A 27,167-nucleotide genomic window follows, 5' to 3' on the forward strand; every position below is an offset into this window, starting at 1 on the left:
TGCTGGGAAGCGTGCATCTCTCTGATTAATGCTCTCAGGCTGCCTGTTGACAAAAGCAGCAAGAGGATTTGTAATGCCTAAGCTTATCATCATCACGCTCTGAGAAAATCCTTCGCCGAGAAGCAGCGTAAATAAGTAAAGTTTTACAAGTTGGTGGACTCTCTTAATTGAGTAGCCCTTGTAAATTAATAACATTGAAGTAAATGTGCAAAGACTTTGCTGACTTTCTAAAAGATGTCTAATAAGGTCCAGGTTTACTAAAGTGCCCAAAGGAGCAGGTCCCCAAAACTTTTTGTAATTTGTTGAGACACTAATGATAGTTAACTTCTAGTGGTTTATTCAAGAGCATGAGTATGAGGACAGCAGAACCATCAGTAAGTCTTCTCTCCCAACCCAGTGAGATGCCAATCCTTCCATTCCTACTATCTGCAGTCCTGCAGGAAAGGGTGTGTGGGGAATGTCTCCTTCCTTCGTGTGGGTCCAGTGAAAACCATCCTTGGAGCACCTTTCAGAGCCAAAGTGAAAAGGCCCAGATGTATCTTTGTGTACCACTGTTTGTACCTGAGGGCTTCGTATCTCACATCCTTCCATCCTGAGAAAACACATTTAATAGTTTAGTCCCAGTAGCTAAAACATAAAAAAATACTTTGTTTCCAGTTCTCTTGTACTTTTTGCTTTGCTTTCTCCCATACCAGACATTAACAGCTTGGTTTCCCTGAGAAGCTATGGTTGGGTGAATAACGCAGAGTGAATATACTTTTTTATCTCTTTGAAGGAACATTGTCTTTCTTTGTTCATGGACACTGACAGCAGTTCCTGCTACTGAATTGACTGTTTGACTCTGTAAGGTCACCCACACTGTATTTATTTTAACTTTAATGGCTGTGAATATTCACATGTCCTCAGTCATGTTGATCAGAGCTTGCCTACCCATAAAACTGTGCTTGTGTAATATGCACTTTGTTGAAGCCCCTCCCGACTTCGCTTGCACTCTACAGGATTGAGAAAAGCTTATGATGATCCAAGTTAAGTCTGTAAGGAAATTATGAATTAAAAAGCAGATGTTAAACACTTTTAGACTAACATGAGAGAGCTCAGGAAGAGGATTGTGATGCTTTAACTAAACCAGGGTAAGGCTGTGAGTGAGAAAGGCCTCAAGCAATGAAGAGGTGCCTTCCCTTAGGTCCAGCCATGCCAGTGGAAGAGCAGATGTACCTCAGTGTCGTCTCCCTGCCTCTGCAGGGATGGCACTTGCACAGCACTGCTGGGAGACCAGTCCACAGGAACCTCCCAAATCCAAGCTATGGATTCAACACATTACTTGAAGCTATCAGAATGGTTGATGTGAGCTAAGCTTGAGGTTTGTGCACAACTTGGATGAGGGAGGGAAACCTGAACAGCTTCCCCAGCAGATTGTGCAGTGCTGGCAGCTTCCAGGCAACTTCTAACAGGGCAGCAGTGCCTGTGAGTTGGGACAGCCATCCTTTCAGCACCATGGGGCCCTTGTATGCTTGTGTTAAAATCACTTAAACTGGCCATCCCTTTCTAAGTTGTGGGCAGTTTTGGTCAATGAAATACACATGATTTGTGGAAAAAATATCAGAGCAGCCCTCATGTGTGCACATCTTTCAGCATGAGACAGCCCAGCTGAGGCAGTAGCCTGATAGGTGGCAGAAGTACATTCCCACTTCATGCAGCATGATCAGCACCATGCAAACACATACCCCTCTCCACACAGGGCTGTGAGGCTGCTTACCATGCTCACAGCTCCTTAAGCTCTTCCAAAAAGGAAATGGATGCTAGGACCCATGGAATGGTGATGCCTACTGGGTTCTGGCCTCCTATAAATTCACTGGAAACTCACCACCCAGAGGGCAGGCAGACCTGCTGTTAACCACAGACAGCAAGCATTTTGTGCAGCCTGGTTACACTCAGTCCAGCAATCTCTAGGACTCTTGACTAGGACCTCTTGAAGGTGGTATAGCAAAAGAAAAATGAAAGGACATGGGGACAGGGATTGATATTTAAGCCATGCTTCCCTTAGCCCCAAAATCCCATTCCCTTTGCCCTCTTACACATTGGATATGTGCAGTAAGCTTCAGATCAAGCAGAAAGTGAGAAAGAAGGGCTTGTTTCCAAAAACCAAGTCTTCCACAACACAACACAACATCCTTCTTTTCCCTGAGCACAAGAGGGAGAGAACAAGCAATGTTGTGACCTTTTGAGGAGTACAGAGTAGGATGGGGATGAGGGACACAATGCACAAGACCATGGCACTGTTCTCTCAGGGGTCAGCTGAGCTCTGGTGGACACACAGCAACTGCGATGCACCAATTGCTGCAGATCAGAGGGGCTCTCACTGTCCAACAATAGTTCAGCTTTCTTTTGCACAACTAGATATAGTGGACAAAAGACAGTGACTGTCTTGCTGCCTCCTATAACCTCCTGACCTGGGTAGCCCTGTGCCTGGACCAACCCCTGAGCTTGGAACTTGCTGGGGCAATGCAAAGAACCTGATGGTGCCATCACAGCTACCAAAACATCTGCTGCAGGCAGGCCTTTGTCCATTAAGGAATAGCATGGCCCTCACAAAACCATCCTTCTTCTTCCTCCTCTCTGTTCTTCTCTCTGAGTCCCTGGTCTCTTCTCTGCTCCTTGGTGCCACACAGGTCATGATCCACTCCCCAGAGGAGTCCCAGAGGAGCACTCCTGCACTGAGCCCAGCACAGAAATCAGGAGTGAGATCTTCAACAACACAACAGGATGTGCAATCTATGTGTTCAAAACAGGAGAAAAACATGCCTTTTATCCTACCAGAAGCCAAACTTACTTCTGAGCTTCTCAAGCTAGAGATACCATCCATGGCAAGGTCTTGTTCTTAGTATTTAAATATGAGTAACATGCCCTTGGCAAGTAAGTGCCTGTCTGGTAGAACAAAGAGATTTTTTTTGCCCATCATCAAGCAGAGGTGAAATTTTACTTGCATGCATCCCCACGACAACACAAAAAATGCTCCTGAACTTTGGGCCATATTTAAGTGTTAAAGCCAGCTCTCTGTAAGTGCAATTCTATTCCAGGTTTGTGGCATCTGTACACTTACAAACTGATGTGCCACAGGAGAGCACAGAGGAGATGATGTTCATATGGGGGAAATACACACTCACAAAGCATCCACATTGTGCAGCTGCACTGTGTATTATTAGACTGGCTTCTCATTATATGAAATCAGATCACTGCAGAAAGGAAAGAGCTCAGATGTGATGGTCTAATGAAACATCAAAATACGAAGTTGCTTGCTCTAAGGAAAAAAAAGTATGAAAGCTGCTGATAAATCCCACAAAATTGATTGGTATATGATAACATTTAAATAAATTGATATAAAGGTGAAGGAAATGGTGAGAAACATGGTGAGGAAATGGTGAGAAAATGTGCTCATAGATAGAATAAAAGAAGATAAAGAAGCAACTCAGTAGTGTTTGTCTCCTCCCTGAGGAGCTCAACAAAGCCCCAGAGCTCCTCACAGCCTTACGCTTCAGGTAAGCAGGACCCTAAGCCAAGGCAGATCCCAGGGCTGTCCTAGTTCTCATGAAAGCCCAGCATGCCATTTGCTGCTGGTTAGATCCCCTGCTTGGCTTGTTTGGGGAACAGGCTCTTGATGTCCTTTTACTGGAACTTGGTGCAAAGCAACTGTGGCACAAGCAGGTGACACAGGTCAAACTCTTCTCCTCACAGTCCCCCACAGCCCCTGCCAGGAAAGCAAATCAGATTTATCCAGGAAAGTGAGGCACCACGCTTCCCCAGTTTTCATGCTACCATCTGGTCTAATTTCTCTTGACGTTTCTTCCGTAACAGCAACTGCAATGTGTCAGGATTAATTAAGCCAAGCAGTGGGCAAGTCTCAAAGGAGAACACACATCTGCCGTGACCTACCCCCACCTAAAAGCCAAGGAGTCTTTCCTGCCATAGGGATGGAAGGAAAAAGTGAGAAGGAAGCAGGAACGGTGAGGTATCATCCAGTGGAAGAAGCAGTGACTTGAACCGCCAGGGTTCAGATGAACCCCAGCACAGCTACAGCACTCCAACCCAGAGCAAGCACCTTGGGCCTGGTTATTTAGTCATTCAGATAGACCCCAGAAGATTTTGAAATGTGTGCATCAGAAGTCTGGCACACAATTAAGGCTACTTCTCCCCAAATCTGAACATGGGGCACAGTTTGTTGGAAGATTGCCTGTGAGAAGGTCAGAGATCAGTGTGTGCCTGTGGTCTGGAGCCAGGGCTGACCTTCCATTCACAGCCCAAATGGTGGCCTAGCAGTGAGTAGCACAGCTATGCTTCCCAGTTTCAGGCTGGGAAGTAAAATGGATCCCCAGTATAACTAAAAACCAACATATCTGGTAACAACACCACATTAAGTGCACAGCAACTGTTTTTCGTGAAGTCAACTCTCCCTTCCTGGCTGTGGCCAGGAGAGGGATTTGCACCAGTGTGTGCAGCAGCAAAGGATGCTCCTACCGCTGGATAGGTACAATAGCAAAGCAGTGGGACAATATACAACCATTTCCTGGGGACCTCCTTTTCCAGCTGGAAGGCGAGACACGGATCAGCCCCTCAGCTTAGTGGGTCTCAGTGGCAGTCAACTTGCCCATTAACAAGAGCAGATGACACTTGGAAATGCTGGGATGTTCTCACTTCCCCTTCTTTTTAATTGCTTTTTTCAGTTCCAGCCCTGCTGCCACGCCTTTCATGCTTCCAGTAGTCAGTTGAGGAGCCATAGCCAGTTCCTCCGTGCTTTCAGCATTAATTCACGCAAGTTGAGCTCTGCAATTTTCATCAAGTGGTAGGTGGCTCAGTAATAAGAGACATTCCCACAATTATCATAATGTTTTCAGGCAGGAAAAGGTATATTTTAGTTATAAAAAGAAGCTGTCTCGGTAACTGGCACTACACGTAAGATAGAGATGTCACAACATCGTTTACAGACATAATTACCTAAATACTAGTGTTGGTTGATTATCAAAAATCCTGATCCATAAATCAGCCTTCCGCTCGACTCAGTCTGCGTGATGATGTTGCATGTCAGTCACTGACATACAACAGTACTGGATAACTGAGGAAATACTGTGCTGAATGTCTTCTAATTTTAGCAAAGACTTACATTGTCCAAAAGACAATGTTTAACGACAGTATATTTATTGTCATGCTCTTAAAATTAATCTCCTCATCAGAGACCACCAAGAGAGATTGCTGTGTAACCAAGGAGGCAAACTACAGACAGAACAATCAAGAATGCATTGCAAGACCTGAAACTTTTTAGTTAAAATTGTTTATTAGTAACTTTCAAGAAAATCTACTGGGAGAAAAACAGGATTGAGACACAATTCATGCACAGAAAAAAGAGTGTTATATAAGCACTGCACCATTGAGCCCACTTTACTAGATAGTAATACCAGAACAACAATCTCTAAGCTGTGTTGTACAGATGTTACAATGCAGGGTGTTAAAGGGTTTGACCTTATTCGATACACTCTGCATTCTTCAAGTGCTAACACAAAGTCTCAGATGAGATACTCAGCCATACTTCTGCTCCTTTTCTATCAAAATAAGGATAACTATTTGGCAGAAGGTACACCAACCAAACCAGGCTGGGTACAGAAAAGGATGTTTTTTTCTCTGCATGCTGTTCATGCAAACATTCAAAGCTGTGGATTCTCTCTCTGAAACACTCTTGATGTATATTGGCCTATACATTATGAATACAAATATTATAACGGTGTATACAACCCATTCCAGTAAATCTCTCACACTCAGACATCTCTAGATATACACGGACTGCAAAATTCAGTCCTGGCTCCAAATCTAAATCCTTCCTTGCCCCACCACTGATGAAGAGCTCCATGTCTGTCAGGGTTCATAATGAAGAGGCACTATATCTCCAGAGACATGGCACACAATTCTCAAGGTCACTGTTTGTCCTTAGGGATATTCCATCTGCATCCACACCCCACAGCTTATTGCACTTTAAGCCTGTCCACATGGTAAGTGGTTTTCTAATACCAGCCATAATTTTGCACCCAGTTGGCATGTGGAAGGCTATATTAAGCCCAGACGATTAATGCTGTCTTTGCTAAGAAGCAAGAAAATAGTCTCTGTGCTATTATACTTTGTCAGCTTTCCCAAACACTTCAGGCAACTAATTCCGAGGACTTTTTGACTGAATTGACATAAAATACATCCTTCCCCTCCAGTTGCTTTTTAGCCGCTTTAGGTTAATTTTAACTGCAATCTCAGAGGTCATTGGCAAGAGCACATTCTGCTACCCACCAGGCACTTGAGGAAATTTATGAAGACAGTCAGGTACCATTTCTTCTGGTCATCCTTGGGGGGTTTACATGCCAGCATATTGTGTATGAACATCAAATTGCTCTTTGTCACGAGAAGCTCCCTGGATCTGCCCACGGGGAGCTGTTTTGGAGGAGATATAGTGGTCATTGCCTTCAACAGACACAGGAAGAAAATGTGGTCATCAGTAGATGTGAAACTGGAGAGAGACCACCTGGAAAGAAATAAGAAAACTCTAGGAAATCCATCAGAGCAAAGTCAGGAGAAGAAGTCATTTATAAGATAGACAGGGTGGGCAAAAGGTTTCCCTTTTGCAAGGGGGAGGACATTTATATATATATTTACACATTCTTGACTTCTGGGATTTAATGTTCTGTGAAAATATGCTTCAGAAGATATTCCGACTCAAGACTTAGTTTCCAAATACTTTCTACATCCTTATGGTGTGAAATAAGGTGGAAGAACTGGTCTTAAACACTAAACTGATATTATTCCCAAGGAATTGGAGATTATTCTTTGGCAACTAACTTTTCCAGATGCTTGCTTTTGTTATTGCCTCACAGGGTGCACACCAAGGTGAGGTTTGCAGCTCAGGAGTGAGAAGAACTGTGTGTACTCACAGACAGTGCGAGATGTGGCTGTCTGGACTGTAGGTACTGCATGGACTGCATGTGACTTTGGGGCCAAATGTCTGCTTTCAGTCAACAGAAAATGAGTCAATGCAGGCTGCAGACTCTGGAGAGCCATTCAACCCATCAGCTGTGTCTACTGTGTCTAACAGGAGCAGCACAACTCTCCAATACATCTCCTGCATTGACTGGATCTCTGCTGATCTCTGCAGCGTCAGAGCTTTCTATATACCTGCATTTTAGCAATGCAGCTCGAGGTAAATCTTGCTGTCAGTAAGAAGTTTTGGAAATTCAACCACTGCCAGATTCTAAAGTGAAACATTCTTCAGTCACTGCATATTCAGTTGGCCTTGCCTTATTGTTGTGGTCTGTTTTTCTTGTAGCTTGCTTAGCCTTAGGTATCTGCCTTCAAAGTGTCAATCACAAACACAACATGCCCTGATATCAAATATGTAGGTTATTCTTTTGCAGACTCAGATTGCCTTATAACATCACAATCAGTGAGACTTTAATTTCTCTGACTCAAATCATCCAGGTAATGGGGCTTCAGCAATTTTGAACAAAAACCAGTCTGAGGGCAATCAATCAGATAATCGATTTCTATGCATAAAATGAGATGTTGTTCAACTGCAACATTTTGACTTCCACTAAGTAGGAAGTGGTATGGAAGTGAGAACTGAATGTTTAACCTCCTCACTGTAGATAAATGGTCCCAGCAACATTTCTCCTGTCCACACAGTTGCCATCTCTTAACCAATAAGCAGTTTCTGTATGGACACTGCATTTTGCTGGCTGCCTTCCCACAAGATTTGTGAATATGTACAATAGAGCAAGCTCCTCACTTGGAACAGAGAGGGTGTTAATGAAAGCTTCTTTCAAATCAGTTCAATAATCCCTCTTGGACCAAATGACATTTGGAGACAGAAGACCTTCTGTTACATCAGACAGAAAAAAGTTACCTGTTTTACTGTGGCTTACGATGTCAGCACAGCCATGTGCAGAACACAACCAACAAAACGACTGTTGTGTGCCACCATTTCACCAGGAATACCAGAATCTGTGTTAGCTCCTTGGCACGTGACCTTCAAAAAGGCCAGTGAATAGGGGGTTTAAATCTCATCTCTCTGCATCTGCTCTGAAGTTGTTGGTTTTTGTTATGGAGAAACCTAGTAGCACACTTTCTACAGCATCCATTACTAAATTTTCCAGTACTGGACAATGTAATCTCTGATAAGGCTGAGTTGCCTATGCAGAAAACAAGTAAAGAACAGTAAAGATATCATTCTCTTGCTATCCAAGATATCCTAACATCAGAAGGGATCATGTACTCAGTCTTTCTCATTCCTGACACATTTTGAACTGGAAAGAAGTCTGGGGACCCATTTCCCCTCTTGTTGGATGGATTGCAGGGCCAACTTCTCAGGTCAAGAGCATAATGGTGGGAGCTCCTGGGGGATCAGGTATTTCATGCCTGAAGACCATTGTCTTCACCAGTTTCATAAATAACACAATAGGAACTTCAGTAAGATAGACTGTATCTTTTTCTTCAGGCAGTAAATCACACAGAGTTCCATGATTTATACAAATGCAGAGCAGCCATTTGCCTTATAAGACAGATGAACATTATGGAGATCTTTTCTCACATGTTGTTGGAAAGCTGAAAGGCAGTCTACTACACAATCGATAGTAAGGCTTTGCCAAAGAAGGAGGAAATAGTCTGTCCTCCATGTCCTGACTGGAGAGGGCAATATACTGACAAGGTGGATAATGACAATGAAACATTGGAATTGTTGCTGAGTTGTGGGGGGTGTGGAGCCTCTAGCCCACAGATGCTTTGGGAAGTAGTTTTACATCTGTCAGGAAGGACACTACTGAAGCTGTTACTATCTTTTGAAGGAGAATTGATTAGCCTAACTTCCCAAAATCTGTGAAGGCCTACAGTTCAGTAAAAGCTACAGTATCAGGATCAAGGCCCCCACAGGCAGGTGTTGTTAAGCCAAGATAGTTGACACATTAATATGAGGCCGCCAGCTCACACTGCACTGACTTCTGCACTTCAAAACATCTGCTGAAGACAACAAGAATTCAGATATGAAGAAAAGCAGGACTTGTCCTTGATATTCAAATAGCAAGAACCTCCTAGGGTTTGGGCAGAAAAGAGCACTCTGTCTCATACAAAGACATTGCAAAATCCTTCACTTGAGTTACTTGATGCAAAATATTTTTGCTCATTCGTGCTGGAGCAGCTAAATTAAGTGTGTTGCTTTCTATAAATCCTTCCTGTTGTCAGTGGGTTGCCTTTTACTTATGGCCATTGTCCCTTTTGCTGCTACCAAGGAAAGAAACATAGCAGAGAGCTTTTGTTTAATGAGCCATCACATTTAAACATCATTTGTCTCAGTTGTTTTCCTTTTCTCATCTACCTTTGCTCATTAAACTCCACCCTGCATGGCTGTTAACAGCATAATCATGGGGAGCAATAGCATCACGAGATTCCTTGTACCAGCATGATGCTGCTACCCCTGCTGCTTTCCCCCTATTCACCAACTCTGATGGGGCTGTGCTTGCCTAGCATTACAGCCAGGGTAGCAGCAGCTTCAGAACCAGCTTATTCCGAAGGCTGAACAGCTGGAACTGTACTTCCCCATATGGAGTAAGGTTTCAGATGGATTTTCTTGGTGCTGCCTCTGACGTTCACCTTGTCCTTCTGCCCGTCTGTTGCAGCCAGTTGCCAGCCCCTTGCCTCTGCAGAGGGCAGAGGGCAAGGGAAAGGGCCATCAGTCTGCTCAGTACAGATGGCACGTCATCTGTGGCAACACTCATTGGGGACAGGGACAAAAAAAAGTAGAGAAGTGGCCTTTGTGCCCCTCTGCAGAGATGCTGCAGAAGACTCTACAGCATAAAGGTTCTCTTGTGCTTCTTTCCCTGTCCAGGAACTTCAGCAATCCTAACCCAGGCTACCTAAGCCAAGCAGGCAGGGGAAGCAGTAACAGGGCAAGGCTTTGGGATAAGGGAGCTACTTGCCCCAGTCACTCTGTGACTGCAGAGATCTTATCCAGAGCTAGAGTGAGCAAAGACAAACTTCATTTCCACAGTTCTAGTCTTCATGTGTGTGCCGAGATATGAGCCAAAACATTCCTCTTGCATCCCTGAGAATTATAATGAAATTCAGACTCAGAGTCTGTTATTTACCTCTGTGGCTTACGCTGCCATCTCTTCTCAGCTGTCCAGCACAGGAACATTCAGACTCTGATGGATGGTACTTGGTATCTGTGACGGTAGTACTAGGACCAGGAAGCTGCAGCAGTATCCTGCAGTACCTGTTGCTTGTCATGTTACCTGCATGAAGGAACACATGATGAGTTTAGCCTGCAGCTCACAGCAGCCAAGTCCAGGAACTGGTGGTGGGAGATGCCAGCTGTGGAGCTGTCACTCTTCTGGCTTATGGGCAAACAGCTGAGTCTGGACCAGCCATGAGTGGGACAGTGACCCCACAGTGCTTACACAGGCCTTGTTAACCCTGTCAGGAAGGCAGGTCCTCAAAGAGAGTGGCCATGTCCTTCCATCTGCATCACCACTAGCTGGCTCTGTTACGTTTCTTGCCTACACCAGACAGATTGAGGGTTTGCATGGGATCTCATCAGAGGATAAATCAAAGACCTGAAGTTCATTAAAACAGGGAAGAGTGGACACAAGGAAGATATTTCTGAGAACATATTGTAAGATCAAATCCCTGCAGAGATGGTCAAATTTGAATATTCTTCCCAGACCATTAGGAATACTCAGTAGACCCTGTTATCTCCCACCAGTGGGAAGGTTAACATCAACCTCAAATGAAGTCCACATGCCAGTTCTCCAGTCACTCAACCTTCCTGTGAGCTGAAGACACAATATTCACACATTTGGATGCGCATATTCCCATTCTATACAAAGCTACTGGGCGCAGGCAACCCTGCCTTGACCCCTGGGTAACCTGGAGCCCCTTTTCTTGGGCTGAATTGGCCATTACAACTACCAGGATCACAATAAAAAGTGTTCCCATAGTAGAATGAGGAACCAAGAGGCAGAACTTTTCTAATTTTGCCAATTAGGTGCCAATTTTGCCAGTTTGGGTGCCAATTTTGCTTCTTTATCAGCACCCAAATCACACCACATATACATGCACACAGGCCCACCTTTCTCAATTAGAAAAGTTGTGGCTACTTTCTGCAGACAACTCAGCCTCAGCAAGTCAGAGCTGAGCATCTACCTCTCCAAGGCTTAACCCAGTGAGCACTGTGAATGGGGCTCCACCTCTTTCATAGCACAAGACCACTCTAGACTTACAGAGGGGCAGAAGAGTTGCAACTCTTCCATACTCACCTGATGGTCCTGATCTGCATCTCTCCTTTATTCACCCACCCAGGTTGGAAAAAACTCTGCCAGCCTTCTTAATTATTCTGTGTACTTTTCCTTCTCAGGAAAAAATGGCACTTTCATAATATCATGTCCAACTGGCACAGCACATCCAATTTCTCTTTTATGAAGGGCTTGATCCAGAGCCAGTGCAGTCTCTCCAGCTCCTCTTTGATTCTTGTTGTCCAGACCCAACTCATTCTTCTCAAGCTAAGCTCTTTATTCAGCAATACCCTCTATTTAGTCAGTGCAGGGAAATTTTACCAGTATAAACTAGGTTATGAGATTGAAAACTAAGTAGTTTTACTGGTGAATATATGGATAGAAACTCCTTTGCCCCTTTGTTTTAGTGATGTTTTGGAAGAGGCTTAAATTAAACCAAAAAGTCATTTATTCTAAAAGAATGCCTGCAGGGGACATAAACCAATAGTGCCTTAATTATGCCTGTATGCTCATTTTGATTGCTTTAATGTTTCTAATTACAGTGTTAACACTTCTCCCATTTGACAAGCAGGGAAGACAATTTGGCTCAACCAAGAAGCTGGAGCATGGGTTATGGGAGATGTACATCACCTTCCAGAATGACTTGCTCCTGCCAGCTTGGAAAGAAAGGATGCTCTCATTGGCATTCTGTTATTTCAGCTTGTTCTTCCGCTGGGGCACTGATGGGGCAGCATTTTCAATGACAATGTGGTGGCAATGAAAATGCTGCTATTGCCACTTTTGGCAAGAAAACTTTGTGGACATTTGTGGAATCATAGAAAACACAGTTGAAAGAAATTGCAAAGAATGATCTCTGCTTTCCTTGTGGGAGAAGACAAGATTCAGTGTGTTCATCCAAACTTCTCTACAGGCAGAAGGCCTCGAGCCATTTATTCCTGTGCTTAATTACTGTACCATTAGTAAAGGCTTCTTAATGTCTAACGAGATCTTCCTTCTGTTTAAGCCAATTAAATATTGTCCTATCCCTCTGGAGACACAGCACTGATTATTACTTCAAAGCATGTTAAGGCCAATACAAATTTAACAGCAAAGGCTGGATTGTGAGTGAGGTATTTCAAGACTGATACTTACATACATTTGGATGAAAGCCATTGTCTGGATAATTTTAAGGGGTCTCTATGGGTAATATAAATGCTAAAAAAACTTCACTACAGAAAATTTTAATCCAATTTGTTTAGATGGAAGAAAAGGATGGGAGCTTTCAACTATTGCCTGCAAAAACATGTTTCTCTTAAGTCCAGAAGAATGCTAATTCACATCCCTTAATAAAATAATCTGAACTATAATTTAGTTGGTAAGCAATAGATGATATTTTATCTTAGGAAACTTAATCAATGTATTGAATGCAGGAAGGGCTTCTAGTCTCTCAGCTCTAAGATTGCAGTGCCCAAGGTTTAGACATAGCCTCATGATAGGACAAGGTGTTTGTCACCATGTCACTGCTGAGCCAAGACACCCCATCTAAAACAGCAACAAGGGCAAGAGAAAGAAAAAACCCCACAGAAGTCAATAAAGTAATGCTTCAGATAACTGTATCACTCTCTTATTAATCAGTTCCACCCCATTTTTAGTCTCAGATTTAGCCCTTGTGTGTGCTCAGGGCCAAAAATAAACCTTTTCATTTCCCTCTGAAAACACTGAACTTTTAAAGGTAAGTGGGTCAAGCCCTCTGCAGTCAACATTTCTTTCCTGGTTCATTCTCTAATGCCCTCTTTGACCACATGCCAAGGAAGTTGCCAGTATCCATCGTGCCTTCTTCCACCCATCATCCTAGAAGATCACCTGTTTGCAGCATCTGGAACCCCATGCTCCCAGGAGAGCACATCTGGTCTGATTTCTGTAGGCACTGAGACTGCTCCAGGTTTTCCAGGAACAGTTGTTATTCAGAGCCAGGTGGAGCATGCACTTCTCCAATCCCTGCAGATTAGAACATTCCTGAAAGTTAAGGTAAATTACCTAAAATGTGAAATGAGTGCAGGGAAAGCATGTTAAGCCCTGCATGGATATACGGAGATAAAGTGACCTTTGCTTTGCTTTTGTTTAATTGTCCCCATAGTGAACCGTGGCCATTCTTCTTCTTTATCAGAGCTCGCACACAGAGGTTAAATGCACTTCAACTTCTGCACATTGCCTCACACCTCACACTAATTTGTCTTAACTCCCCATGTAAACAAGTCCTCAGAGGGCTGGTTTTTTCCTGCCTCATGTGATGGTTCACTTTGTCACAAAGTGAAATGCATTGGAGAAAACCATTTGCAGTGAATTTTCCCTTAGTTGTGCCTGCAGTGACATCTTTGTTGTGAATTGCTGCAAAACTTCTCCCTCTGCCTAACTTTATCTGTTTTTTTCTCTTTCACACACCTATATTAGAACAGCTTATAGTTAGTAAAGCACTATCCCTCTACCAGGCAGAGAGGGAACAGCTGGCCTGGTCTACAGGTGAGGTACAGAGATGATCTAGGGAGATTAACTGCTAGGCTAAGGATCACACAGGCTGTCTACATCTTAGCACAGAAAACATCTAAACCCAGACCTCTTCTGCCCCTGGAAACATATTTTCTTCTCCTCTCAGTGAATTTTTCCTTATTAGAAATAGTCAATGAGCTTCTTCAAACCTCAGGATCATGCCAGTTTTGTGGGAAAGAAAAAAAAAACAAAAATTACTGCCATCTGCATGACTACCATCAGGGGACAAATCTTTCCCTCTCCCCCTTGTATTCCATCCTCCCTTTTTACTTAAGAGCAGTAGGAGACCTTCACATTAAGATACTGAACCCATCACAGTTGGAACAGACAAAGTGAAAAGGGAGGTGATGGAGGCTGAGACAATGTATTTTTAGTCATTTCGATGAATTATGGAGATGTGAAGCTGATAATTTATTGAAGAAGGGAAACGGGGGACTCTATGTAAATGTTTTCAGATGAATAATTAATGTGCCTTTCTAGCATCAGGGGGTCTTTAATTAAAGCCTCTGTTAAACAAGGAAAGGCAGACAGGCCTGGCTCCTTGCAGCAGCTAATTGCACCTTTCCCATGTTCAGCTACGATTCAGAGAGAAAGTATTATTTACACCAATAAAGAAGGACAGATCCTACCTAGGGTGAGCGGTGGGCGGCTGTAGAGGCCAGCTGAGTGACCCCAGGGCTGAGGTGGTCTGCATCATGTTTTAAATTAGCTTGGCATACAGGCCAAATAAGGGGGTGTGGGGAAGAGAGGGTGAAGAGGGTTCTCTGGCCACAAGGCATTGAGGAGTACAGAAAGCCCCTCACAACCATCTGTGGATTACAGCCTCTTCAAGAGGGACATACCGACAGGGTTATCCAAGGTCTTGCTGTCACCGCATGATACATTTGCCTTCCAAAATCCTGTTCCGTATCATGCCTGCCTCCCTTTCAATGCCAGGAATGGGTTCACAGCAATGAGGCAGTGTTCACAGGATGGAGCAAAAAGGCAAACCGGAGTCTTCCCAGTACCCAGCTGCTCTCCTTATGCCCAGCATCCTCCACAGGCACCACTCCCTCAGCTGAACTTCACATCTGGACCCTTCCTTCCTTCTGGGGTTTCACAGCTGATGGAGACAGGATTGGCTGAAGGTTCATTGTGGACTTCAGCCAGAACACAGCATCCCCTCTCTCTCATGCCACGTGATGGTGAGACCAAACTTAAGCCCTCTGCCCTACAAGGACTGGGCCTCCCAGAAGGTCTGTGATTATTTTCCAAGAGAATGTATAAAACCATAATAGTTTCAGGAACTAGAATGGGAAAGTTAAGGAATGACAAACCAGTCCCAGTTAATACTGCTGAGGAGCTTCTAATACAATCCCAAATTTGACTTATTTAACTGCCATAGGAACAGCAAGTAAATTTCAAAACAGGGAACATTGTTATCCTTGAGAATGTCATCTAAACTAGACACCGATTAATTAGTTTTGACACCTGGGCAAAGAAACTATCCCACTTTTTTTAATTCATCTTAATCTCCAGTACCATTCTTGGTAATATTACAAATGAGGGAAAAACAGTCAGCTGAAACTTTATTTTTAAGAAAGGGTTAAATCTAAGGTAGGCTAAAGAGGTTCTCAAAGCAAGTATTTCCAAACACAGAAGCTAATAACACATCTCTTTCCTGCACTGCTGAAGACTGGACTGGTGGAGACCTTGATGGATTACCGAGTCCTTGTTGGTCATCTATGAAAGAGGTTTGCTTATCCTGTTGCCCCCACTTTATGAAGCCATACTGGAGGCACTCCCGTTCAGGAAACTTTGAGCAGAAAGACAATTCGGAAAGCGCCCCTTCAAGAAAGGTCTCACTGATGTCTGCAAACATCTTGGTTTTCAGGAAAGCCCCGAATCTTCGCTATTGAGAGCATGTGTCTTCTGTTTGCTCACACCAATGCTCTTGACAGGACTGACATGCCTGCGAGCTCAGCGAAGGTTTACTGCTGGGCTTTGCGGAGGCAAGCGCTGCCAGGTCTCGGAGGCTGCCGCACTCCGAGGCCCTGCGAGCAGCTGCGAGGCTCTGCTGCTCTCTGCTGGGAAATGCGGGCAGAGCCCGAGCTGCAGAAGTGCTGGGGGAAGAGCTGCATCTGCCAGCACACAAACGCTCAGAGCCACCTGTGCAAGCGCAGACACCTGGGTACAGGTGTCTCCTCTTCAACTTCGCTGCCAGAAGTACAGCCACATCAAAGTTTACTGCTACAGGAGCAGTCTAATGCACATCAGCAGCCCCAGCCATCTCTCTTCCCCTTGCCCTGTACCTCATACAGGAGCTGACTTTCTCCACTCTCTTGCACTAACACCTGCTGTCCTCCCAGCCTGGTTTTTTTTCTCAAAACTGTCTGGATCGAGAGCAGAACAATTAACCCACCACTGAGGTAAGGAACCAACGTGCAGGGCAGCCTCATTACCCCCACAGATGAGCAGAGATGTCTCTCCAAGGACCCCAAGCCTCTGCCTCACAGCCTGGGTTTTTGGTTTTTTTTGATCATTGTTCCGTGACCTAAAGCTGCTCTTTGTTCACCAGAGCTCAGGAAGGTTTTAACTATGTCTGGGTGCAACTGTGCAAAAGCACAGGTCAGAGAGTTTGGGGGCTGCAGTGTACAGAGAACAGCAAGGCCCCGTGTGTGGCTATCGACTGCGCTGCTGCAGCTCATGGGTCATGCGGCAGGTAAGCTCCCTGCCCCAACCACCATCAGCCTGGGGGAAACCCCAGCTCCGGACAGCAAATCCCACACAAAGGAGAGGAACAAATCACCCAGCCTGGTGCTGATCAAGGCCCTCTGCCCCTTTAAGCACTGACATTTAAATTTGCTGATATGTTTCATTCCATGCATCTCATTACGATTTTCAAGTAGCAGATGAGGCGACCAGAATTTGAGATAGGCACTTTCAGGATTTGGCTATTACATACGTATATTTACAGCTCAATAAAATAAGAAGAAATATTTAAAGCAAACAGACTGTGGAAAGTGATTTCTTCCAACTCTCCACTGCAGACTTGCAAGAAACCAATCAAAGAGGCTCAAGAGTGGTTTGAGCATAATTTATTAACCCAAAAAGGGCCGCATTGTTAACCAACGTTATTTATAGTGAGCAGCTCAACCATCTCTACCGAACAACTGTGCGATACTGCAGGGACAAATGCAGTGAGTTACTACAGAGATAGGACAAAACCAGCAGCATGTCTTTGTTACAGCTGTTAGAAAAAGCGTCCCCAGGAGACAGACACTGAATCTCTAATGGCTATCTTATTTCTCTGACAATTTATTTAAGTTTTAACTTAACAGCAGGAATGATAGCCACAGTTACACAGTGACTCCCAATAAAGGAGTGTATTGCTAATCTGCAGCTGGTGTTTTCTTATTTATTTCAAAGTCTTTAAGTTCCAGACTTAGCATATGGTGCCATATAAATAATGATATAATAATATGCTTTTGCTTTCCATGTGCCTCTATAGAAAAAAGCCATGTGATTTATCTTACATGAGCATTGTATTTAAGGCATTATTTTGCTCAGAATTTTTAATGCATTTAAAATGCATCTTCTGGTTTTTTTAATCTGTTCTTTTGAAAGAATAAACAGAGCAGTGATGTTTATTTAATAGAGTCATTCATCTTACTTCCCTGTGCAAAATCGTAGCTTTCCAGACCCAGCAGCCAGATCCCTGCAGTAGGCAGTGGGGTTGGAAATGGAGAGATCTGCTGTTTACCAATGAGGCACAGATGAAAGGAACACATGGGGCTCGAGATTTACCCACAGCACGACACTATTTGAAGCCAGCAGGCAGCTGAGAACTGCTTAGTCCCGTCCAGTAGAGGATAGAGAGGAGAAACCCATGGGAGAAGTCCTGCAGGGAGTTATGCTGTGGAGAACACAGCTCTGGGACAGCTCAGCACACAACCATCCTAACACAGAACGGATATCAAGATGCCTCCTTCAGATAAAACTGTATCAGCAGTTACCAAAAGCCAGCAGTCCCGTGCTGTCTGGAACCATCACTGTCACATGGAGAAATGGGAGGTGCAAGAAGGGATCAGAGAGGGAATGACCTGACATCCCATGAGTGCAAACAGAATGCTCCAGTGCAAGATGATCTAAAGTGGTCAGCATGGCTGAGGATATGGACAGCACTGTCATGAACCTGGTATTGGAGCAGTGAGGCAGCTGTTTCTCTTAAAATGCCAATGGTATAACCTGAAAAACACACACAAAGTGAACCGCTCTGAATGGAAGTGACACCTGTAAGTTTAGAACAGCTTTTGAAGTCCTGTATCTCTCCTCCTCTCATCCCCATAAGCCCCCATGGCATTTTCAGCCAGTTGTTTCAAACCCAGCTCTTGTCAGACTGGAGCATGAACCAGAATATGTCAGAAGCTGGTTACTGTGGTAACCCAGCAGAGCTTTTATCTTTATCCTTTCATCTCCTCTTTGGGGAAAACTGGCAGTCTGTTTATTTGCTTTTTCTGATGAAGTTCATCACACAGAACACAAACTGTCTGGATCTGAGTAAAACTGAGGACAGGAGAAAGTATCTCTCACATCAATGCACATGGAAATATTTCTCTTGGCACTCTACTACCCTACCTCTTGCTTCCCTGCTTTCCTGTACAAGCTATCTGACATGTCCTTTTCCAGAACCGAGACCAGAACCAGAACCAAAACCAGAACCAGAGCCAGGGCCAGGCTGAAGGTGACACCTTCACCTTCACCACCAGTGACATCCTGGCCTGTATCAGGAATTGTGTGAGCAGTGGGACCAGGGCAGCGATTGTTCCCCTGTACCCAGCACTGGGGAGGCCACTCCTCAAATCCTGTCTCTTCTGAATCAAGCCCATTTCTGGGTTCACTTCACTACAAGACATTGAGGTGCTGGAGAGAGTCCAGAGAAGGCAACGGAGCTGGTGAAGGGTCTGGAGCACAAGTCCTACAAGGAGCAGCTGAGGGAGCTGGGAGATGCTCAGCCTGGAGGAAAGGAGGCTCAGGGGAGCCTTATCACTCTCCACAACCTCCTGCAAACACACTGTAGCCGGGCGGGGGGTGGTCTCTTCCGCCAGACAACCAGCGACAGGAAAAGAGGACACAGTCTTAAGCTGTGCCAGGGGAGCTTTAGGTTGGACATGAGGAAGAGTTTCTTCGCAGAAGACGTGAACAGACATTGGAATGGGCCGCCCAGGGAGGGGGTGGAGTCACCGTCCCTGAAAATGATTAAGCAAAGACTGGACATAGCACTTACTGCCGTGGTCTAGCTGCCATGGTGGCGCTAGGTCATCGGCCGGGCCCGTGGATCTTTTCCCACCGCTGAACTCCGGGATTCCCGCCCTGGAGCTCCGCTCCGCAATTCCGCCCTCACCCAAGATGGCCGCGCGGCCCTCAGCGCCCGCGTGCCGCCGGCCGCGCCGCGCGCCGAGGCGCGTGACGGCCGTTACCCCGGCAACCGCCCGGCTTCCCGCGCCCACCCACCTCTGCCGGGCTACGGCGAGCGGCGAGCGGCAGAAAGAGCCGGCGCGGGCGGGGGGCGAAGCGCCCCCTGCCCTTCCCTGCAGAGCCGGGGGCAGGTGAGGGAGAGCCCCGGCCGGGAACTGCTCCCCCCGCTTCCCTGGCTGCACCCAGCCCCGCCTCGCCCTCTGCTTTTCCCTGCAGAGCCGGGGGCAGGTGAGGCAGAGCCCCGGGGGCAGGTGAGGGAGAGCCCCCGCCGGGAATCGCTCCCCAGCTTCCCGAACTGCACCCGGCCCGGCCTCCCACCGCCCGCCGCCTCCCTTGTGCCCGAAGCGAAGCCCGTTGGCAACAGCCCTTTGGAATTACACCCTCCTTCCCAGTTCCAGGAGGGTGAGCGCAGCTCCTGCTCCCCCTCGGTCCTCGCCCAGCACCCCGCTCCGGCAGCATCGAAGCAAGCGGGACTCGGGATGGAGGAAGGAAAGAGGGCGAGTCTGCCCGCCCTCAGTGTCAGGGCTAGGGACGGGCGTGTGGGGCATGGACACGGCGCAGGCCACGGGCAGCTGCTCAAGGGGCAGATGCCTAAAGCCTGCACAAATTTCAGCTGCTGCTGTCAGGGACCAAACCTGGAGCTGCACCTGCACTGTGTCCATGCCCCACACGCCTAAAGCCTGCACAAATTTCAGCTGCTGCTGTCAGGGACCAAACCTGGAGCTGCACCAAGGCAGCAGACCACAGTGCAGGCAGTGTGAACGTAAGAGGGCTCGCCAGGAGTCACGGGCAAGGAAAGGTCGTGAGTCGGGTCTGGGATCCATCCAAGGGACTTCCACAGACACAAAGCTACCTGCAATATACACTCAGACTCACCCTAGGAAAACTAGTCAGTGGGGATCAGGCACAGATACAACTGCTGCATAGTTCAGACCAGTTATGAAGGTTTGGGCCGGAGCTTAAGTAGAGTTTCTGTGATGATACAGAAGGTGCAGGTGGGGCCAGTCACAGAAATAAACCCCATTAGTGCATACTTTAAGTGTGGCTGCGGCATATTTGCAGAGGATGGAGTAATATGCTGTGTCTAGTCTGTGGAGGTAGATGTTTAAAATACTTTTGTTCTTTATCTGCTAAATATTGTAGCAAGGGTTCAACGATCATTCAGAATCTGAAGTGGAGGAATCTGAGGACCACACACCTACAGTTGAATCCCCACCATCACTGGATGACCTACCCGGCGTGGAAGCACCAGCATCTGCAGCCCAGCCATCTGTAGTGGAACTGCCAGTGTCTGCAGACCAGCTGGCTGCCAAAAGCCACCACGTTCTGATCACCACTTCCTGCTCATTGTATAGTCTGCATCCAGGGAAAGCTCACCTGAGATCAGTTCACCTGTGGGTGAACTTCAGGCTTTAAAGTCAAGATGCACACCTCTGAATCCACACAGGATGGCAGTAACACCGTTGAGACTGTGTTGTCAGCAGCAGAGATTACATTTGAATCATTGGAGAATCCAGAGGCTTTTGGAGACCCCTATCAAGTTGCCATGAATTATGTGGAGGAACATAAAATTCTACAGATATTTCAGGTAAAATACATATTTCTCATCTCCTTCCAGATACTTACATGAGGAGTTTGGCCTAAAGTTGGCTTGAACCAAATTATCCCTTCCCCAGACCCCTCCTTGTCCTGTGCTGTCTTAAGTATAGATTAAGAAAAAGCAGTAGAAAATTATCCTAGATAATATTTTGGTGTCTGAAGAGATTCTTGCTTTTTATAATGCAGATGGCATTGGAACAGGAAGTGCAGGCACCCATCTATCCAAAGATCAATAATTCTTTCCTCCTCACCCCTCCTTGTCCTGTGCTTTCTTAAGTATAGACTTAAGAAAAAGCAGTAGAAAATGATCCTAGATAATATTTTGGTGTCTAAAGAGATTCTTGCTTTTTATAATGCAGATGGCATTGGAACAGGAAGTGCAGGCACCCATCTATCCAAAGATCAATAATTCTTTCCTCCTGTTTGTCTCTGTCTCAGGAGATCACAGAAAAACTGCTGATCCATAAGCCTGATGACCCCTTGGAGTTCATATTGCTGGAGGTAGGGTGCCTTGCTGGGGCTCTGTGGGCATGGGGCCAGCTTTGCTGAGCACACCAGAATCAGCCCAGGACTGTTTCTCTCATTGTGTGCCTACTGTCTTGGGAGGAAGAAAAGCGCAGGCAGCAGCAGAGTGCCTGGGGTACATGGTCAGCCCAGGACTGTTTCTCTCACTGTGTGTCTACTGTCTTGGGAGGAAGAAAAGCGCAGGCAGCAGCAGAGTGCCTGGGGTACAAGGGACCATGTGTGCTCTGAGAGGAAGGAAAGGTATGGGAGGGTGGGGGAACAATGGAGTGAACGTGCCCTGGAATTACCTGAGAGGTGAGGGAAGCTTAATGACAGAGATCTTTGTGACCTTCTCTAGCTGCCTCTATTCCAGACTGGGAGGGAGCACTTTTTCTGCCCACACCCCCCTATTCAAGAGAGCTTCTCTGCTGATCCTGAAGGGTATTAAAACAGAGGTAATACAAAGTCAGTGAAGTGAGACAATAGTTTGGGAGTGTGTTAGAAGTGTGGGTTGTTTCTTGGGAGAAGGAGGAGGTTAGAAGAAAGAAAGCAGACAGAGTAAAAGAGTGAATGTCTTCCTTCATTGCCCTCTAGTCAGTCAGGAGAGGCACCATCTTTGAGGTTTGCTGCTGGGTTCATGGTGTACTAAGCACAAAACCTCCAGAGGAATGGCAAGTTCTGGGCATCAGTGTGAAAGCAAATAGGCTCCCAAATGACTCTTTTCCTTTTCCTTTTTCCCAGGTGCAGTCTATGATAAATGCCAGGCAAGCAGAACCGGAGAAACTATCGGAATAGAACAAAGATGTGTAGGTGTTTCTAGAAGAGGGCTTGTGCACTCCTTTTGGCCCCCATTGACCTTGGTGTCGTGGTATTGCCACACCATGCCTTCACAGCACCATGTAGTCATTAACAGTAACTTGGAAAAGATCTGCTTCTCTGTCTCTTGCCTTGTTTCTCTGTTTTGAATGTCTGTGCTTCCCCCTGGGTTTAAATCCTGCAGCTAAGTTTTGGTTTGGAATCACACTGAGATCTAAGTGTGCATGGATGTGCATGCATATATGGCACATCTCGAAGAGGCAGGTCTGCTGAACTTCTAGACATATAAATGCATAAATCTCATATTTTGACCAATCCACACTCTGCCTCTCTGTGCAGAGAAACCTCACAGCTCACACAATGCAAGGACAAAAGCAAGTAGAGTTAAAAAGGAGCCCTGGACAACCCACAGCCTTCTTTTTTCATGCTGCATCAGTGGCTTACTGTGTCCAGTTATGCATCAGCAGCACCAATGCCTATCTCGTACTTTGATAGCTTGTGTCCAGGCTTTCCCACTGCCCCCAGAGCTCCTCTAATGCAAGAAGCTGCCTCTCTGCCTCTTCCACACACTGGATACAGCTGTCTCACCCTTAATTATCCCTGCTGGACACTGATCACTCTGCTTTTTGGGGTGGCCCTGCCTGTATCATTGTAAGTACAGTGTATAACCAGAACAGTAAAGCAACAGTTGCACACACCCTTTATGCTTTCAGGAGACATTGTCACTCAGGTATGTGGGAGGTGAATAAAAGCAAACAAACCAAAACCAAGCACTGGTAGAGAATTAAGAATCAAGGTACATTTCGCAAGCACATTATTTGAACTGTGTTTGATTTTTGAAACACTTACAATCCTTATTTTCATACTATCCAAGTGTCTGCTTCTACGCTGTAAAAAAAACCCTTTTTCTTTCTTTTTGTTCTCTCTTGCCTGACAATTATTGAAAATGTGCAACAGAGCATACTGTTATTTTGGCTTAATAGATTGTCTTATATGCAGTAGATGCCAGAAGGGGTTTTTATGTCACTACAGGCTTTTCTCTTTTTTAGGCAAGCGCTCTAATTTCCTAATGAATGGTGGTGTATTCCCAAATGACTGTTTCTATGGCTATGAAGAGAGCACCATAAAAACTTCCATCTATCTATTTTTAAAAAAAATAATGTGTGATGATTGGGTTGTGTCATTCTACACAGCACAGCTTGGGTGCCAAAATTCTGGGAATAACAGAGGGCAAGTATTTGGCATACAAATTCCATGTGTGAGATGAGTTTCCTTTCTATGTGAGTTTCTCAGAAAGGATCAGTTAACTCATGTCTTTCAAGACTGAAAACAGGTAAGCACCCCTGTCATTCATAGGGAAGGGAGTTTTTCAAGGTTATTGTGAGCCTAAGGATGGCTCAAGATTCAGACTAAATCTTCATTGGTTTTATAAGAGTTTTAATGTAGACTTAGGCATCTATGTCCCATTGCAGCAGTGAGATGCTTTTGCAATCCCTACTTATCTCCAGCAACTGGAAAAATCTGAGATTGATCTGCTGACTAATTCTTGACCAAAAATGTATCAGGCTGAAAAACAATGCATACATGCCCTGTCCTAATGTATCTCTGTGGAACAGGAAATGTATGGAAGATGAAGACAGTGTTTGAAGCCTTCTCATCTCTGGTCATTTGTCAGCACATTGTTCCAGGAGACAGAGAAGCTGACATGTCTTTGAATTTTGTTGCAGGGCAGGATTAGGGTGCCTTGGGGTACAGCCTTCACTGTGTATTTCCTGTCTCTGTCATTTGGGTATTGCAGTTTGTTTTTGTCTTTTGCTTACGAAAAGCTTTTGACCTGTAATATGTTCTCAGACTATAAGTATATGCCTTCAACTTCATGTCAGCATTAAGGGAGTTATGCAAGGGAAGATCCTTAATTCCTCTCTCAGGCAGGATGAAATGAGCTGGAAAGCAGTCTTCTTACTGGTGACAGAAGTTTTGCAAGAGAGGCCATACCCAGTGTTCCTCAATAATCTCAGGGCCACAGTTTTCCTTTGGTGGCCTGGCCACCTCATCTCATGCTAACAAAGCTGCTGTGTGGCAGCAAGAACTCCTCCCCAGTGCACATAAGAGAGAGCATCAGTCTTGTCTGTTTCTCAGAAAAGAGAAACAGTGTTTTCTGTTCTTTTCTCTCTATTAAGGAAAGGTCCTTCTCCTTTGAGGAGCAGTTTTCTAGAGGTGAATGAGGCTGTACCCAGGACAAGTTCTGTGGGCCTGGAGTTGGCGTGTGTAGATGGCATGAGACTGGGGAAGGCAGTGGGCCAAGGGAAATCCTTCAGCATTCAGAGTTGGGGTGGGGGGGATATAATCTCTGAGCAAGGACTTTGATCAGAAATCTTGGGGTGCTTTCCATGAGCTAAGGAGAAATGCCACCTCCTTCACCTCAAGCTTCTCAGATGATCAAACTTAATTTTATTAAAACAAAAAAGCATCCTCCAGAATGTTTGCAGATTACAGTGTTTAAGGTAGTGTCACACAGCTGTATTTTTTATCTGCTTCAGACTTATTCTGATAAATACACTCTAGCTCTAGAAAAAAAATCTACTTCACATTGAGGCATTGCTGTTTGTGTACAAGAAGGCTTTTCTGTGCTGAAGAAAAGACGAAAAGTTAGATTTAAAATGGAAACTTTTACTGTAGCCTTAATTGTAGAGTGACTGTCCCTTTTCCACAATTTCTTTCCAAAACCATTAGATCCTTATTTCTTCTTTGTAAATGGACATTTATCAACATAACATTAAACTGTCATTAAATTTCTTGCCTTGAGTGCTCAGAAGGAATTAGCAGTTCCTCGTGTGTGACCGAAACTCTTCCATATAAGTCCTTACAGCACACTAGTCACAGCACATTTGAATGCCCTCCAGAGTGCTAAGCAACGTGACTAACATCTGCTGTTTGCTGTTTCTCCCCTCCACAAGGGAAATGGCTGTGCACTGAAGTGCATTCTTTTAGAAAGGGTGGTTTGGGTTTTTTTACCACACCTGTGTATCTCTGTGTACTTCTAATGGATAAGTCATGAAGTGGAAGGTGTGGAAGTTGGAGGTAGTTTGTAGTTCCCAAGGATGATTCCTCTGCAGTATGAGCTGGGTACTGAGAAAACACATTATTTTCAAGGAAGAGATTTTTTTGTTCATCCATGGACAGGCAGAGAGGTGCAACACCCAGTTAATCTGCCAAATGGCATGGTGTTATGGTGCCCAGACTCTTTCTGTTGTGAGCCTTGTGCTCCTCCAGAGGCAGGAGGCAGAGGAGCCAATCAGAAGGAAAGTGCAGTCCTTGTAAAATAGGTCTTTTGGACCAAAACATCAGTTTCTTTTTTCTGCCATCTCTGTATGGAACTTGAAAAGACTCAGCTGCCCCAAGCAATACTGAAGTTACTGTGTACTGCTTCTAACCAATGGAGAAAAAAAAAAAGTGGTAACAGCTGAAAAAAGTTGTAACAGCTGATTAAAAATCCTTTGAAAAGTTCACATAGCCTCTGCTCTGGTTCTTAGGTGGAGGGCACAGGCAAGATCTCCCTTCAATGGGCAGCTGCTTACAGCATGAGGCATTTCATTGTGACTCACTGGATATGAATCACTGCTGTATAACACCAACTTTAAGCTAGTTAAATGCCATTGATTTCAAAGTTTCACAATCGTAGTAGGCAGCAGCAACTGCTTTCATGTCTGAAATGGAAGAAAATTACCTCTGGGTAAAGTCCAGCAAAGAGCTTAGCTAAAGAGAGCTCCGGCTGAAGACTGGAGAATGTGGAAGTGCTTGGAAAGGGAATGTACTGAGGCAAATTGATCAAACCCTGTCTGACATGCCTCCAGGTTGTATTCCCGAGAAAGCTTCTCTTCACCATTCTTTCATCCAGATGAAATGCAGGAGAAAATGAAGAAACATTTCCTTAAGGTCAGGCATTATTATCCATGGCTGCATTCCTTTTTTGGGGACTGTCCTTATGGACAACACTGATGTAGCAGCATCACCAAAAGCTCATGGCCACAGTTTGACATATAATAATTAAAAGAAGGACTTTGAGTTGTTGAAGAGACATAGGTTGGATGAACAGTCATTCATCATCTCCTGGAGGAAGGCTGGAATGTCACTGCAGAACAGATGAATTTAGGCAAAGCAGATGCAAGAGATTTCTGTATACATCATTCAACACTGGAAACTGACTGTGGACACCCCAGTAGTTGGTCTGCTTTAGAAATTTCTGGTATGAATGAATGGAGTGGCTCTTCTCACTCACAGCTATCATCTCAATTCCCCATGCAACTCCTCTCACAGATGGGAATAGCTCACCCTCTTTTGTCACAGACCCTATTGTTCTCAAGCACTAGGAAGGGCATCTCCATGGCTTATTCATCCAGGAGTCTGGGGTAAACTGTCTTCCAGGGCACAAAAAAGGAGAAACTGGTTGGTGTCATGTCATAAACTGCAGTGAAATAATACCAGGAAAGAAACAATGAGATGGACTAATTTTTTTTTTTGACATTGTTACTTTGAGACCAAAATGAGCATCTTTTTCATTGTCAGTAAACAGAAAATAGGTGGAGGAACATAGGACTGCACAGAGCCAGACTTAGGAAGGTGCACAACTATCTAGTGCAGTTCTCAAAATAAAAAAGGAAGCAATCGGGAGTGCAACTCTCAGTTCACACTTGCCATGGAAACTTCATTATAAGTTTACAAGTCTTTAAGGCAAATGCCTTATTTAGAATCGTGTGGTCCAGCCTTAAAAATTATTATTAACTGGGAGGCAGGATCCATGTTAGGGTTAGAGAGTTTGTAAGGAAAAGAGGTGACCTCTGTCCTTCCTCCTTCCTGTTGCTCAGCTTAACTTCTAGCATAAAACAGGAAATGGGTGAATAAAGGCATGTGTAATACTGCAGTTGTTTGTTAATGGAAAAAACAGGTCATACCAGCCTT

At 45.0% G+C, this 27,167-nt stretch overlaps 2 protein-coding genes across 4 annotated transcripts in view; one reads left to right on the forward strand and one right to left on the reverse strand.

Moving 5' to 3' along the window:
• The window catches only part of IGSF11 (immunoglobulin superfamily member 11), a 140,579-nt gene extending 121,352 nt beyond the window's left edge, over nucleotides 1-19,227 (reverse strand). The window contains exons 1-3 of the mRNA XM_039718053.1: nucleotides 19,099-19,227; nucleotides 10,161-10,307; nucleotides 6,322-6,553 (exon numbers count right to left, since the gene is read on the reverse strand). Of these exons, the coding sequence (XP_039573987.1) occupies nucleotides 6,322-6,553; nucleotides 10,161-10,210 (282 nt within the window). The 5' untranslated portion in view covers nucleotides 10,211-10,307; nucleotides 19,099-19,227. The remainder of the gene's footprint in view (nucleotides 1-6,321; nucleotides 6,554-10,160; nucleotides 10,308-19,098) is intronic.
• Nucleotides 19,228-19,280: 53 nt separating this feature from the next.
• Nucleotides 19,281-23,246, forward strand: TEX55 (testis expressed 55). 3 transcript variants are annotated; one of them, XM_039718058.1, is made up of 4 exons: nucleotides 19,281-19,517; nucleotides 20,433-20,877; nucleotides 21,327-21,389; nucleotides 22,134-23,246. In XM_039718058.1, the coding sequence occupies exons 2-4, from the start codon at nucleotides 20,713-20,715 to the stop codon at nucleotides 22,185-22,187; spliced, it is 282 nt and encodes a 93-aa protein (XP_039573992.1). In that variant the 5' UTR covers nucleotides 19,281-19,517; nucleotides 20,433-20,712; the 3' UTR covers nucleotides 22,188-23,246. The 3 variants fall into 3 exon arrangements, with proteins under 3 accessions (XP_039573992.1, XP_039573991.1, XP_039573993.1); XM_039718057.1 differs by having other exon boundaries at nucleotides 19,281-19,420; XM_039718059.1 differs by lacking the exon at nucleotides 19,281-19,517 and adding an exon at nucleotides 19,551-19,691.
• The last annotated feature ends 3,921 nt before the right edge of the window (nucleotides 23,247-27,167 follow it).

Source organism: Passer montanus, unplaced genomic scaffold, assembly GCF_014805655.1.
Source record: "Passer montanus isolate IOZ18808 unplaced genomic scaffold, ASM1480565v1 scaffold39, whole genome shotgun sequence".
Classification (NCBI taxonomy): domain Eukaryota; kingdom Metazoa; phylum Chordata; class Aves; order Passeriformes; family Passeridae; genus Passer; species Passer montanus.

Excerpts from the sequence above, each read along its gene's own strand:
- TEX55 (XM_039718058.1), top strand. The coding sequence starts at position 20,713 with ATGCACACCTCTGAATCCACACAGGATGGCAGTAACACCGTTGAGACT. Across the intron at positions 20,878-21,326 it reads AAATTCTACAGATATTTCAG|GAGATCACAGAAAAACTGCT; the intron begins GTAAAATACATA and ends TCTCTGTCTCAG. Across the intron at positions 21,390-22,133 it reads TGGAGTTCATATTGCTGGAG|GTGCAGTCTATGATAAATGC; the intron begins GTAGGGTGCCTT and ends CCTTTTTCCCAG.